The sequence below is a fragment of the Acipenser ruthenus genome, chromosome 9 (genome assembly GCF_902713425.1).
Source record: "Acipenser ruthenus chromosome 9, fAciRut3.2 maternal haplotype, whole genome shotgun sequence".
Taxonomy (NCBI): Eukaryota; Metazoa; Chordata; class Actinopteri; order Acipenseriformes; family Acipenseridae; genus Acipenser; species Acipenser ruthenus.
Window position 1 is genome coordinate 4,654,767 of NC_081197.1, and position 16,054 is coordinate 4,670,820.

Sequence of the window (16,054 nt, forward strand, 5' to 3'; positions counted from 1 at the left end):
CTAATAAGGGGTGTGGAATCAACAACAAATAGCCAGAGAGTGGGAAGCAGAACTGGGTTTAATGGGTCGGTCCATAGAGGAAACCTAGCACACCAAATTGCACCCGTAATCTACAAGGTAGCTCGCATTGCTTTAGCCATAATCGTAGATTCATGAATAACTGTTTGTTTTAATTGAGCCGTTTCATTTTAAGGCTCTTTCCAAATGCTTTCTAATGACACTCAAAGACACAGTACAATCCCATTACTCCCAGGTCATGCAATTACCCGTAAACCTTTGACCTTGATTGACAAATTACCCCCACTTCAATTTTGATTTCATTTGGCATGTGTATACTTTCATCACCCAGTTTCAACCACTGTAGTTGAGTCATAAAGGAGGAGGGTGGAGGGGGTTGTAAATGTGGAAAAAAAATGTATTTCCATGTTATGTTTTCTAAAAGGACCTTCAGAATAAATCAAAGAATATTCTGTATTGCAGTTTGCACTTAAATATGTGTTCTAATGCTGGAAAAGATAAAACTCAGTCAGCACTTAATTTTCATGGATTTCTGCCAGTCTGAGTCTCGGTGTGTGTAGAAAGCCAGATCCCTGGCATAGTCCAATTTTAAGCTGAATTGTCAAAGCAGTGTATATTTTTATATTATCTTAATGGAGAAGTAAAAACACAAATTCACACATTGATCACAATCCTTGTTTATTTAATCAGATCTGATAAAATAATTGGAATGAGTGGGTCTCTGTTAAGCACAACGGTCTGGTAACGTTTAAATAGAACTACTTATACTTGGTCTTGCCAATTTCAGCAAGATCTTATTTCCAAAAACACAATAAGTTGCCAGTGTATTTGCAAGCTTGATAAGAGTCTGAAGTCCTGTGGCCTCCTGCAGCTACCAAGCTCATAAAAGTTTCCAACAGTCTGCTTGCTGGTTTACACTGTTTGTTAAAATATCTTCTCATCTTGTTGATTGGCATCATGGGAATGAATACCTGTTACATGGCACACATGTGAAAGGTTCTCCTTATTTGTAGTCTTGTTTTTGGAGTAAAGTGTTCTACTGCTTTGTTTTTTTTTTCTCACCCTCACCGTCGCCTGTTTTAATCTGTTTCTTGGTCAAGATCAGAAGCTGCAGTGCACCGCTGTGTGAACGCTCTTCTGCTGCCGTGAGATGTCGTTGGCATGCTCTTAAGCATGTAACGAGAGGAGGATTAGGCATGGGACATAGCAGGACCTGAAAGGTACAAACCCAACACTAAAAACTGCCCTGTCAACTGAGCACACCACTTTAAACTGGAAACTACTTTAAAAGATTCTAAGTTTGTGACGCTAGAAATGTTGCCAGTTAAATGCAGCACTCCTGGCTTAGACATTATTACAGTAGACTACGTGATATATGACATTTTTGAAAAGAATTACATAATTGGTCGGAGTTTTTGAGAGTTCTATGAACAGGTTTGCACTGGCTGGAGGGTAATAGTTTATCCTTTTCATTTTAATTTTAATTTTATCTCTGGTAGCCCTGTTGGCCAGCACTGATGAAACCCCTGGTCAGAAATACCATTTTCTGCTTTTAAACTGGTCGTGCTGGTTCAGGAAAAGGAAACGGTCAATATAACGGGTCCCTTTACTGTAAATTTGCATATCATAATGGGTTGCTGTCTACACTTTCAAGACAAGTTCCTTGTGAATCTGTTGTATACACATGCTGGGCACCCAGAGAGGAAACCAGTAAATATTTGCTCCAGTTGCCAACTCTTGCTGGTCCCCAGTTCCTCAGACGTTGCCAGGCCTTTCACAAGGAAACGCATCTTAAGGTGCAGCATCTCCTGTCCATCTAGGTTCCTTAGCAATCAGTCCTGTAGAGTTAGCAAACTGGAACCCCACTGTCTCCTGCTTCCCACTCCTCAGCTCCAAATACTAGGCTGCCCTGCCTTTCATTCCCTGCTGAGCGAGTTAATCCAGCACAGCTGAGCCTTGGAAGATTAATAAGCTTTGAGTCCTGTGTGATTGTCCAAGTGTGTGTGAACTACTTTCCTGTCCCTCTCTTTTTAACACGATGTACCATCCACGTAAGCCTTTTCACAGCCTTGAGCAGCTTTTGTTCACCCACAGTTTGAACACTTCCATGGAGAAAGGTACACGAAGGTGCCCTGTTTTTGTTTTACTCTGTGTTTTAACTGCATTTTGATTTTTTGTTTTTGTTTTGTGATTGATTGTGTCAGCTCTGTAACTGCTGTGTCTTTCAACAGGGGGCCTCTGAATACGAGGTTGCGTGTACAGTAAAAGCCTCTTTCTGATGGGCGGACGCATTTGTTAGGCCGCCTGTTTTTGTTCATTTAAATCCGTGGCAGTTTACACCTAATAAACAAACCGGTTAGAGCCTCTCACTTCTAACAGCCTCACATTTCTCTACCAACTTATGTAACAAACAGGCATTTGTCTTGCAATGAGGCTGTTCAATTCTAAGACTCGCTGTCTGCGCCCAATAAAGGAGGGATTGGGGGGAGGGGGGGAGGCCGCCTTTGATACATTGCACTTGCTGTGAAAATCAACTATTGTGAGGATCTAATTGCTAATTGTGTGCCTTTTTCTTGGCATTGTCGAGATTCTTTTAATGCATTTTTAGTTTCTCAGTCTGGGATGACCTCTGTCCTTCTCAGTGCATGTGCTTTCAAAATGAGATTAACTTCTAGAGGAATGCATTAGCCCAAGATGCAGAGCCAGCCCAGTCTTTGCTGGCCTTATAGATTGCTCTTCACTTCAGCCCCCCCCAATCTCTCTTTTATTGATGGCTTCTCATTGAGTGTCTAAGAGTATTAGCGTGTTTAGGAGTGAGCTGTTTTGTGTGATCCAAGGCTGATCTCATATTTGCGTTTCAGAAATTAATTCAACACTGCTTTGCATGTTAATCCACCCTGGATTGATTCTGGTGAGGTCAGATCGGCAGAGAGCGCGGAAAGAGGAAATAATAAAAAATAAAACAATCTCCACTAAAAGCAGCTCATTTTGATTTAAAAATAGACGCCCTTTTTTCTTAGCAGCAGCAGAGCCCGGTGGATTATGGATTGGGGTTCTGATTTTGTCCGGTTTTGTTCATTTAAAGTTTTAGGGTTTAAAAAAAAAAATGGGTTGATCGGCCCGTGTTTTTTTTAAGGGTGGAATATGTTCTGTTTTGAACATTTCTCTTAAATAAGACATAGAGCATCAGAAGATTTACATTTTAATGTACTAACATTTAATAAACCAATTAAAAAGGAAATAGGTCTGTAGCATGTTTCTATACAGGCTGCAGATCATGAAATGAAACTGTTTTAGCAAGGAGTGGGTGACTGTTTGACGCAAATAGTTCAGATAATACAACTGACAAAGGTAGTAGTACCGTTAATGATCCTTCCGCAGGTTCACCTACGGAAACCTTGTTACGACTTTAACTTCCTCTAGATAGTCAAGTTTGATTGTGTTCTCGGCGCTCCGCCAGGGATGCAAACGACCCCAGCGGGTCCGAGGGCCTCACTAAACCATCCAATTGGTAGTAGCGACGAGTGGTGTGTACAAAGGGCAGGGACTTAATCAACACGAGCTGATGACCCGCACTTACTGGGAATTCAGTAGTAATAATAATAATAATAATAATAATAATAATAATAATAATAATAATAATAATAATAATAATAATATTAATACATGTCTCCAAGTGTTGATTCAGGCAGGGGCAAAATTACAGGTGTAGGCCGGTATAAGTTTATATGTTCTCTTCAGAGGAGCCGGCCGGGTTCATGAAGTGTATAAACAATGTCCAAACGAGATTTCTCTGTTCAATGTTCTTTATGTCCTTGGCACAGGTTTGTTGCTTTTGGTTACAGCATTAGAATACAGTGCTCAAAGATACTTGCTCAGTACCCCGTGGTAACGATCTCTCTCCCTAGTTCCAAGACACAACCTAACTCAAAACAGTTTAGCAGCCACATCACAATGTGCAAGGTCTTCCAGTTAAAGCTACAGTAGCATTAGCTGTGCAGTACAAAACAGAGTACCAACGAATCGTTTTTTTTTTTTTTCTGTATTAATTGTAACAATTTATAACATTAATAAAATAATCTGAACAGTGCAAATACTGTAACCTGGCCAAAATAATTTCCAACATTACACAGGCAGATGGAGCATTAGTCAATAATGCAAAGAGCAAATACTTCTAGGCAGTTTATGTCCTGTGAGCCGTGATATTACACCTCAGGCATTATTTGCACATGGCTATTAAAAACCGGAAATTAGTGGTGAAAATTTTACTTTCAGTGAAGTTGCGGAGGTGTGGGGGAGGTGGGGGGGGGGGGCGATCGTTTAAACCGGTGCGTTGACTCTGCAGAATCCAGTATGTGTGTATATAGAGAGAGATAGATTGATCTTATCCCTGCACACTTGATGTCATCCTATCTTGTGAAATTCTCCCATAGCAACAGGAAAGAACTGTTACCTGGGGAGGTCGGGGATCTTGGATATTGCATCCCAAATACAGAGAAGGTAATGAGGAAATTGCATCTGACTTGGGGGAAAAAACACCCAAGTCAGAGATTCTTTATTCATATCGCAGAGAAATCTAAACGCGTGCACTGCAGTGAGTCTGTATTAGAATGCCCTTGGTCACTGCTCTCTGCACTGACTTTCATTCTTTCATTTTTTTTCCTTTGGGTTTGAAGTCTCAATTATTTGTATACATGGAGGTGACAGGAAGCCATAGTTTCCGTGGTAACTGACTCGGTATGTAAACACACACACCTCCTTATTTGGTTCCGTTACCTCACTTTCCCCTTTTTTGGATAATGGTGTTCTTTGCAAGTGTCCTTACATTAAGACCCCTTTTAAGCCTTCTCCTGTGCCATAACATTTTTATTGAAGTATCAAATACTGTTCATGAAAATAGATATTTTGCTTCCATGCCAGTTTAACAGACAAATTCATTCGGCATCATGTTTATCAGGTTTCAATTTTAAATTAGAACAAAACCTTCAGGTAACGTGGCTTTATATACACTAGCGCTGGGACAAACTTGGGGTTTTCATGTTTGAATAGATCCACGTTTCAAAATGCTCTTGTCTTTTAATAATAACATAATGTGTATTTTATTCACCTGAAAAATAAAACACAGGTCAGTCCATCAATGTCATTGCAGGACTTATTTGTCAATCTGATTTGTGTATGCATTGTCCGTTCGATTTTGAATCCTGACTTGCTTCAAAACAAGTCCCTTCCTTGTTCATTTGCAATCAGAGGTCTTGTAAAGCACAGTGCAGTACACAATAGCTGTCAACATGGCCTAAGCGTGAATTATTGAAATAAGGAGGGAGCACTCTGTATTAATGAATTATCATAATTATAAAAAAGTGATTTGAGATTACACTGGTGTCGACTGCACTGTACTGATGGTCAGCATTATATCCTCACCGTTCTTGGCATTACTTTTAAAGCAATCTTTGATTTTTTTATTTTTGTTCTTTTTCTTATACCCAAGGCAACACTCGGTTGAATCATTCCCTCCCTTAGGTGCGCTCGATTTCGACGGCTTGCAAGTACACTAGCGGTTTGAGAAGGAGGTCATGGCTGGCCCTCCTTGCCTTGTTAGGCACTGATGTTCTTATTAAAAGTTCATTTATTTGGTTGAAGGACTCCAGAGGACCAGCTGGGCCCCCTGCCTGCACTCATCAGGGCTTGATTTGCAAAGGAGGTGCCGTCATCACGAACAAGTGCACAGGGTTCTCCGGTGGTCCTGCCAGACAGTACAAGCTCTCAATTAGCAGCAGCACTCAATCAGGCTGCTTAACCCGTCGCAGAGCTGGGAGGTCATGTTCCTGCCGGCTGCACAGCCTGTATAAAGACAGAAACAGGAACCGGGAGCAACTGGTATCACTGCTTCTTAGCTGTTATTGTTAGTCTGGCCAAGAAATGTACGAGTGGAGGGATGCGATCGATCTTTTTGTTACACGCGGTAAAAAAAAATAAAAAAATAGCAGTTGTTTTCTGGGATTTTGTGAAAAGAAAGGCACAGTGTCCTTTTTTTGTGAAGTTTGAAGTTATTTTTTTAACACATTCCCCACTTTTATAAACTCGGTGTACAAAAGTAAAATATATTTGAAAAAAAAAGACCAGGTATTGCATGTTCAATAATGGTTTGGTAAAGCAGCATTATATAATCATTGTGACAGATTACTGTCTAAAAAAAGAAAGGGAAGAAGAGTTAAAAAAACAGAGCCGTAGAGGGCAGTGAACTTCTGTCCTTTTTTAATTGATATAAAACAAACACCCACACTATTAATTTATTTTAGAAGAAACCAACCACATTCCAAAACATTATACAACCTCATTCCTTGTATACATATAAAAACATTTTTAAGTCATTTAAATAATAAAGGGAAGGATATCGCTATGGGCTGGTTTCACTGAACATGATTAGCACCAGTTCCTTACCCACGGTTAGGTACATGCCAGTCTGGTTCTGTGTAGAACACTGGTTTAAGTTTCCAAGGCTTACAAATGCAGCTGGCAGATTTAAACATTAAACACATTCAGTTTTGAAAAATTGTATGCAATAAACAATGTCAGCAATGCTGTTTATGCTTTGACGTTCTACTGTGTTCTGGATGACGGTATTCAAATTTACCACCCAGTGCTTGATAGTGCTAGAAGGATTTGAATATTTATGCATGAAACTGCCTTTCACAAACGCAAACAACGTACTTGTTGCTTCACAATGCTGAAGCCCTCTGACAGTGTACCTCCCAGGTTTTATGTTTTCTGTGCATTTTTAAACACATTGTGGCAGCTTCTTGGCAACAAAGCAGATGTGTCCTTTTTCATGAGTTTGAATTTGAGAAGTACAATTCTGAAGTCCTGAAATAAGCATGTAAAGTATTTTTATTTTCTTTCTATATAGGTCCAAGTGTATTTAAAAAAAGCATGTAATTAACCTCTACATGGAATCTTCCAGTCCTGTCCCTCAAGACATCGGCCTGCACACAATTTGCCTCTAGAGTACATGTTTATTTATTATTTATTTCTTAGCAGACGCCCTTATCCAGGGCAACTTACAATTGTTATAAGATATCACATTTTTACATACAATTACATTATTATTTTTATTTTACACATTATTTTTACATACAATTACCCATTTATACAGTTGGGTTTTTACTGGAGAAATCTAGGTAAAGTACCTTGCAGCAGTGTCTCCCACCTGGGATTGAACCCACGACCCTCCAGTCAAGAGTCCAGAGCCCTAACCACTACTCCACACTGCTGCCCCAACGTATGTAGGCATACGTTGTTACTTAAACAGACATCAATTTAAGGACAGTAAATCTACTCATTTGTGGGCGTGTGGAAGGGTGATAGTCCATTTAAAAAGGAAACCAGGCATTTTCACCAGCATTTTCCTCTCAAAACCAGCTGGCTGCAGACTTTATTTGTCAGTGCTGCATCTACTCAGTTCTAGTCCCTCATGCTGCATCCAGTAGCCATACCGCCTTGGAATCTGATCGTGTTCTCTATAAGAAGCTAAGCAAGGTTTTACCTGGTCTGTGTGTTGATGGGTGAATTGCAGGAGATTTGGGTGGTGCAACGAGTAGTATTGGCTGCTGAGTAGGGGGCACTTTAACCCTTGGGGGCGGGTAAAGGAGTTACCAATCCAAAAGTCTCCTACCCCTACGTACAGTAAATCGTATGCAGGGATGGAAATCAGACTCCTATTGCATAACAGTTTCTCTCATCCCAGTTATAAATACGAGCTTGATTAACCACAGTGTATAGGCAACAAGCGCAGGTGCGTCTTATTAAACACACAGTAAAACCAGGAATGGATGAAAAGCTATCTAACTTGTGCCTTACATAGTAAGAAAAGTTTCTGGAGGTGGTAAAGATGCCTGATGGTTTAGTTCTTTCCCGCGTGGTGGATGACCTAGACAAATAACATTCGCATCCTTTTATAGCATGTTCCTACGGGCTTTACAACCGGAAATAATTCATTAACTCGGGTTACTAACACAAGAGTTTTGAGTAACCCCCGTTGGTCTGACTTGTGCTCGTAAGACCCATTTTGAGTGTGTGTCTTTTTTGGCAATTGCTTATTTTTTTCTTATACTGTTGAAAAAATCATTCCAGAATTCAAATTCTATCAAATCATGTGGCTGGACCCCCCCACCCCCCCACCCGAGAGTCGGTGGAGAGGTAATTCTTGCAGATCTCCGTCTGCCTGCTAATATCCAGTTCAAGGCTGTAACCCTAGAACCTAAGAGGCCCCCCCATTATGTTCAGCGAGGCATGGCAGGGGCTTCACAATACATGTACAGTTACTATTATTTTTACAGACTGTACCCCCCCCCCAGCCTTCCAGACAGGGTCAGCCAAAATTTACATAACTTAAAAAAAAGAGTTTTTACAATGTTGATATTTAAGAAGTAGACATGGCTTAATCTTGCAAAGTGTCTGCTTGCACCCAGGGTATTTGTGTTTTTTTTAGCCTTCATTAAAATTAAACTTTTCCACCTGGCAGAAGTTTTAACTAAGAACAACACAAGTTGGATGGGAAAGAAGGTATCAGTTTTGGCCAGTGTGGTGGCTCCAACTCACTAATGCACCTTTTATAAGCACTGCAGAATTGTGCCCAGTTTTAAGCTGTGGTGAGAATGTGCTGAGTTTCAAGATCTCATTCGAATTAAAAGGTGCACCATATGGTTTTTAGAATCAATTTTTACATATTCAGGAAGGTTGAAAATATTATCTGATTTGGTATTTCTTGTAAAATATTATTATTATTATTATTATTATTATTATTATTATTATTATTATTATTATTATTAATATAATACAAAAACACTATTGCTTCCTTGAGCTAAAACCTTTTTCCCTGGCAAATAATTAACTTTGAAGTGCCTCTCCTCAAAATTGACCCTGCTTCTTCGCTTCCCCTGGTCTGTGTGCCTGCTGTCATCAGCAGGTGCAGTACCGCCTCTGGCAGTAGGTGTCTCTGTTGCGTAGAGGACAAAACTGCCAAGCTTCACTGAGCATACAGTCAGCATCATGCCATGAGTCTGCTAAATGAAGTGACACCACAGGGATGTTATCCCAGCAGACTCTTGAGAAATGAGATGCCACACCCACGGTAGAGAAGTATTTGCATTTTAAAGTTAACTATTGATCCGTTTAATCTGGTTTTTAAAACTAACTTTTTGCTAGGATGTCCAGAATTCGGTTTTCTTATACTGCACCATACTGAAGTTCAAAAGGTCAAGCAGCGGATTTTGTGATGTTAATATTTAACTTTGTTGTTTTGGATTTACAGAGTCAAAGTGCCTGAAGAAAGTGTTTTAGTTGATTCCTGGAAAAATCCTGAGACCAGTTTTAGAAGAAACATATTAACCAGGAAAGACCTTATGGGGAAAAACTAGATAGATAGAAATGTAACAAATTTAAATAATTTTTTTGGAATAAAATAAATCTTTCATGTGTAGAATTGATTTAAAGCTGAAAATAAAACAGACAAGTAATAATTAAAAGATGTTATCCACCTTTGTAACTTTTTAGATGTCTTCCTTAGTTATAACAGAACTAAGCAATGTAACTTGCAACCCTCCCCCTACTGCTGCAAGTGGTAGCTAAAGCACGGCACTGCATTTCAAAGAGTGTGTCAGTGCCCTGCAGGTGTGGAGGAAGCCTGTGTCTCTCCCTACAGTTAACTACGGAAGAATGTGCAAGATTAAGCAGTGTCAGGGAATCATGTCTTTGTGTAAAAAATGTACCGCTTTGTGCCACAGCTTTGAGAAACCTTCCACAGATTGTATTACATTTCATATCCTAAGAGTGTCTCCCTGTTGAAATGTCCATGCTCCTGCTTCGTCTTTTGGATTTGCAAAGCCCTGCAGTTAATGTATGCTGACATAAAGGTCAAGTAGGCAGTGTGTTTTTTTTTATTTGACTACTGCAATGCAATATGAATCCTTTCACCCCGAGGTCTCCAGTTCAATTACAGTCTGGGTCAGTAAAAGTGAAGTGTGTTGGTAGCAATTGAAACAAGCCCCTGTGTGTTTTTTTGACGGAATATGCATAAGGAACTGCAAAATGCGCTGTGTATTTATAATAGCGGCCAAAGAGTCCCTCTTCGTACTGAATGGGCCGCGTTATGATTTTTTTTTTTTTTTTTTGCAGTGTGCTGTCTTAATCTGTGTGAGAGCTGTTGTCAGGTGGATGTGATAATTTTTCTGTTTTTTTTTTGGAGACAAAAAAAAGCCTAATACACAAAATGATTCAGTGCAGAAAACTGACAAACAATGTATGAGTTTTTGCCCAGATTGTGCAGGTGGTGATACACCTGAGTCTGCTTCTAAGGAATATTTGCTTTAAGGATTAAATGATTTACCAAAAGTTCTTGACATCATAAACAGAGTGAATACAAACACCGAGAGCCCTCCCCTCCCTCCACCTTTAGAATTTCTCCATATTTTTCCCCTCTCTTGTTCTAACTGATTGCTTTTTCCCACAATTCACAGGATGATGCTTCAGTTGCCACAGGAAATGGGGTTAATAGCTATAGCAGGCCGGCAGACACAAGGCAAAGGTCAGTAGTTCCAATCAGCAGTTTCTCTTTTCTGTTTCTTTTTCGGCTGCTGTTAACCTCTGGGCATTAAATGCTTCAGGTTATTAGTCCTTCATGCATACCAGGCTTTTTAAAAATCTGTCCCTGCCTAACATGCCTGAGAAATTTTAATTCACTGCTGTTATTATGTGTCTCTTTTATTTTCATCAGTGATTTAATCTGGATTGCAAAATTGCTGAGGGAATGCAAGATGTTGTGTTGTGTCAAGATGTTTGGTATTAAACTGTTCTGTAACTTAGAATTTTACCCCCATGTAGACGATCAGAATCCACATGCTGTTTAAGTGTATAAAGAGTGTTAATTAAAGCAAATTAAGGACCGGTCTAATACGGATAAGGCCATATAATCATACTCCCAACTTTTTTTACTCCAATTTATGTCAAGAGTTATTACAATTAGAAAACGAAACAAAGGGCCTAGGAGAGCACATTGCATTAGATTTTATTTAGTTCTAGTTTTTCTTAAAAAACAGTAAGATTTGCATTGCTCTGGTTATCAGTTTATGCAGCCCCAATTTCAGACTGTGTGTGTGTGTTCCCAGGCCGTGGAGGGAATGCATGGCTAAGTCCTCTGGGGAGTGCCTTGTTCACACTGCATGTCCGGGTCCCAGTGCAGTCCCCACTGGGGCAGAGAATTCCCTTCCTTCAGCACCTGGTAGCTCTGGCAGTGGTGGAGGCAGTCCGGACCCTGCCTGGGTATCAGGTATGTCTTTGTCATTTTAATCCTGTGTTCAGAGTAATCAATTATCAGAAAAGCTGCATCCAACCAAGCATTCTGCAAAATATAATACATGCATTTAACCAGGTTATACTATGCAGCTGTTATGTATCAAAGGGCTGGTTTCACAGATTTCAATTGGCACTAATCTTGAACTACTCTACCTAATAATACATTAGTAAATCCAGGATTAGTGCTCGACAGGGTCTGTGAAACCAGTGGAAAGTCACGCAACTGAGTCCGCTCCCCATGGGCTTCAACTCACCATGCTGTAACTGATGGGGAGAATAAAAAAGAAAAACAAACATGTAAAGCCTCTAAAGTTGGTCCTGTGATTAATATTCTACTCTGTGTTTTGTCTTTTTTTTTCGTTGTTTTATATTATTCTGTGCCTCCTATACGTGTCCCTTGTACTAGACGTGCATTTCATTGTTAGCACTCTTTTTTTTGCGTCGTGCTAAAGTGGAAACGTGTTGCCAAACCAGATTTCCGATCTCAGACACTACAAATCCCGCTTACCCGAGCATCACAGTGTCAGCGTTGCACTACCGGCCGCCGTGCCGCACACGTCTCACAGTCACAGTTTCTCTTTGCAGTTGTAGTTAAACTTCTCTCATCATTATGTGTCATGCTTTTTAAAAAAAAAAGAAAGATTTACAGATCAACATGGCTTATTTGCACGCTGCTTGATGAGCAGCATCCACTGCATTTGAGGGACTGTGTTTAGTACCCCGCTCTTCTGAGACTGGCTGAAGCATGGCTGGGGCTTTCACAGCACACTGCAGGGGAAGTGTTACATCACGTGAAAAAAATAACACGCATCATTTCACATAAATTTATTTTATTTTTTTTGGAAGAATTTTGCGATATCAGTTTGTAGTTTTCTTGATTACATGATGTTAAATAAAACATCTAAATTATGTTCATGTAGTTATTTTTTTTAATTTTTTTTAAATTAGGTCTCAATCCTAAAATTCTAGGTGATGCAAAACTTTTGGCCACAGCTGTAGATGCGAGATGTGAGCAAAAGAAAAAAAGCAGCGTTGCCACTACAAACAGAGCTACAGATGAACCAGAGCATGCCCAGAAACCGACTAAATACATGGAAATCATGCAAGATCCTCAGAAATATGCGCTGCATGCATGGCAGTGCTGGTCCCCTGGGGTCCTTGTGTGTAACCGTGGAGCCTTAGACTTGGCAGCAAGGTCCTCACACTTCATCATTGAGTTTGGAGAGCAATAAAGAAATAATATGCAAAACCTGAAACATTTTGAGTGCTCTGCGATTGTCAACATAGCCGCGCCAGGCTGAAGGAACTGGATTTATTTAACCTACAGCAAAGAGGAATCATTGGGATCCTCTTCAGACACAACTAGGAACCAGACAAGCATCGATGAGCCAAATGGCCTCCTCTACTCTTATTTATTTGTTATTTGTGTCTTGTAGGACATCGACCTCAGAGTGAAGTGGCCGAATGATATTTACTACAGCGCCCTGATGAAACTGGGGGGTGTTCTGGTCACCTCGACACTGATGGGCAACACATTTCATGCGCTTGTTGGTAAGTTAAAAGTCTGACATGCACCGTTTTTAGTTTTAGTTTCATCCTCTTGCCAACTCATTTTTCCCATGCTTTCATCATGATAATGTGGTGACAATTTAGTGATAAGCTAGCTGTTATCTGATGTGTATTAAAATAACATTTTGGTACATGTTATTTGCTTATTACCCCCCTCATTTATAACCTTATGTCCCATGCATAGCCTATGCATTTACCCTGGATTACCATGTGTTTTACATTGTTTATCATGTGGGATTTACTGTATTATGCTTTCGTTAGGCTTTACCACATGTTTCTTTTACCATGATATTAAACAACATTGCACTTGCATCAGGATATAGCAACTTTAAAGAGGTTAAGACGTTCTCTAGCGGTCACTAAATAAATGACGAGTTTGGAGAATTGTGATTTCTTTCAGGCTGCGGCTTCAATGTGAGTAACAGCAACCCCACGGTTTGCATCAATGACCTGATCGTGCAGTACAACAAGGAGAACGGGAGCGCTCTGAAAGCCCTGAGCACAGCCCAGCTGATCGGCCGCAGTGTCACCGTGCTGGAGAGACTGATCGATGCCTTCCAGGAGAAGGGAGCCCCTGGGGTTCTGCCCCTCTACTACAAGAGATGGGTGCACAGGTACCATTAGCACCACAGCACTGTTTCATCCAAGACCTGTTTGCCATTATAAAAGTTAACCGCAATATCTTTGCACGATATTTCTGCAGTTTTCCCATGGTTGTACTATACCATGCATATACCATAGTTTGCCATGTTTATTAATATGTTTACCATACCTCTCTGTTCTTTGCCATGCTTACCTATGCTTTACTATGCTTTTGCTATGCTTTATTCCACTTTGCTATGCTTTTACTATGGTAAACTTTTATAAGGGTGATCAACTACTGTATGTCTTTTAAATGTGTAAACGCGTGTTTAACAAACTGATCCCGATTGTTTTCCCTGTGTTCTCCCTGTCCAGCGGTACCCGGGTGCATCTGTGGAGCGAGCAGGGCCCGCAGGCATGCATCGTGGGTCTGGACGACTGCGGCTTCCTGCAGGTTGAGTCTGAGGAACAGGGCATTGTCTCTGTGCAGCATGATGGGAACTCTTTTGACATGCTGAGAAACCTCATCGTCACCAAGCAGCGCTAAGGAACAGCGCCGTCTGCCTCAGCACAGGGAGGGGGGTCACTTTACACTACAGATAATATTAACTTGATTATAACAAGAACATTAGAACAAGATGATTATCTTGCCCCTGTGTTACATGATGTTAAATATATTTCTACACAGGATTTGACACGGGTAATATATGAAGGTAATATTATTTGTAGCATACAAACGTTCCAAATTCTGTTCCTGTATTGAATTTTCTTTTTGTTGTTTTTTTTGTTTTTCTTACTGTGGGAGCTTTTGTAAAGCTTTGGAGACGTTTCTACAGTAGACTCACCAAAAAAGCAGGACCACAGTGAACGTGAGGCGTGCTTTTAGTTAAGACGTGTTTTGTTGATTACAATTATTGCTGTTTTGCAACAACTTATCCTTGCAGATATTTCAGGTTAGACTGTAATGATGTTTTAATTTCATTCGAAGATGTGCAGGGTAGTTTTCTGAGTGCGAGTGTGAGTGTTAAATTAGCAATAGAAAAGACTAAATACAGCACAACTGCAGCAATTTCATTAAACACCTTAAGCCAGTTTAAATAATGAATACAGTCTTTGTCAAGGTATTTTAGACTTCCTTTTAAAACTAAAAGTTTACTGAAGGGGGTAGACTATTATTACAATTCCATATTATACTTGATTGTTTCTATGCATGTGATTAATCAATTTCAAGATTGAAACCCCTGGTTTGTACTTTGCTTGGGCATTGTATGCACATACGATTGTAATCAATGTTAAAATATAAAACATCAAACACTTGTTATAGTAGAATTGCACCTTACATTGCCACATTCCACCTCCTTTGTTCAAAACACTGCAGTGTTGTTAACTTGTGGAATTGTTGTAGTTATCTTAACTATTTCAAATTATTGGCGTAAAAAAAGAAAAAAGACGACAGTACTGTATTTCATTATTTGTAAGTGCTTCCGTTTTCATTTGCAGATTCCTTGTGTTGCTGGGAATTCATGTATACTGTAGCACAACACCTAAGATGTCAAAAAGTTGTATTTTGGAAAACATACCAAAACCGAAGTGCTTAAAGACGTTCAGATGTTATTGCCATGCAAGGTCAACACAGTTAATGCAAATGTATTCCTGCTAAAATCCCAACACATTGTCAACTGTCAAAAGACTGGATGCGACCCAAAATAAGAATGTAAATAGTTCGGTTTAGCAATTGCAGTGTATTAGCACAAAAACAACACAAGCACTAAAGCTGCACACTGAACCATGAATAGCACATATTTACATACCAGTACAGTTAAAGTGATTGTCGAAAACACCACCACTGTGTCTCTGTCTTTCTGGGGTATAAAGTTGTTAAGAGTAAAACTAAGAACCGCTTTAGTCTGGTAGACAAATGTGTTTAAAGTTAAGGGTGAATATAGTTATACCTCAACCCAGGGCAATTCAGTTGACAGCCTACTTCTCATATACATGTGGTCGGCAGCCATGCAGCATTGTGTACTGGGGGTGTATGGAAAGTATAATACTTTTGTAATAATGTTGCAAAATAAATCTAGACTACTACGAGATGATGGGGTTTTGACAAAGGAGATGCTGCTTTAACCAGCCTACACATCTGAAGCACTTGGGACCTACATAATCAGTTTGAGATTCTGTGATGTTTGTTATAGGACAAAAAACTGCAATTTTAAATGTTTTGGGGAGTAAATGTGATTATATAGTTTTGCCCTGTGTCCTCCAACAATTTAGTTACTTAGGTGGTGCGCCACACTTTAGTTAGGAACACTGGTCTAGTGTGTCCAGGAACGTATAATTAAGTGATGAAAAACATGCACTAACCAACGACACCTACTGAAGTGAAATGGCTGAATACTGCATATGAACTTTGCTTATTGATTTGAAGACTGTACATTGTGCCGTACATGCATGCTTTCCTAAGAACACAATGCATGTGCAGGGCAGGTACACTGGCCCCAGTCCAGTTATGGGACCTCTTGGACCACATGCATAC

The 16,054-nt window shown here is 39.9% G+C and overlaps 1 protein-coding gene across 1 annotated transcript in view; it reads left to right on the top strand.

The window, feature by feature from the left end:
* Positions 1-15,609, top strand: part of LOC117407164 (biotin--protein ligase-like) — a 40,932-nt gene extending 25,323 nt beyond the window's left edge. The window contains exons 7-11 of the mRNA XM_034923873.2: positions 10,533-10,600; positions 11,181-11,341; positions 12,804-12,918; positions 13,337-13,550; positions 13,894-15,609. Of these exons, the coding sequence (XP_034779764.2) occupies positions 10,533-10,600; positions 11,181-11,341; positions 12,804-12,918; positions 13,337-13,550; positions 13,894-14,065 (730 nt within the window). The 3' untranslated portion in view covers positions 14,066-15,609. The remainder of the gene's footprint in view (positions 1-10,532; positions 10,601-11,180; positions 11,342-12,803; positions 12,919-13,336; positions 13,551-13,893) is intronic.
* The last annotated feature ends 445 nt before the right edge of the window (positions 15,610-16,054 follow it).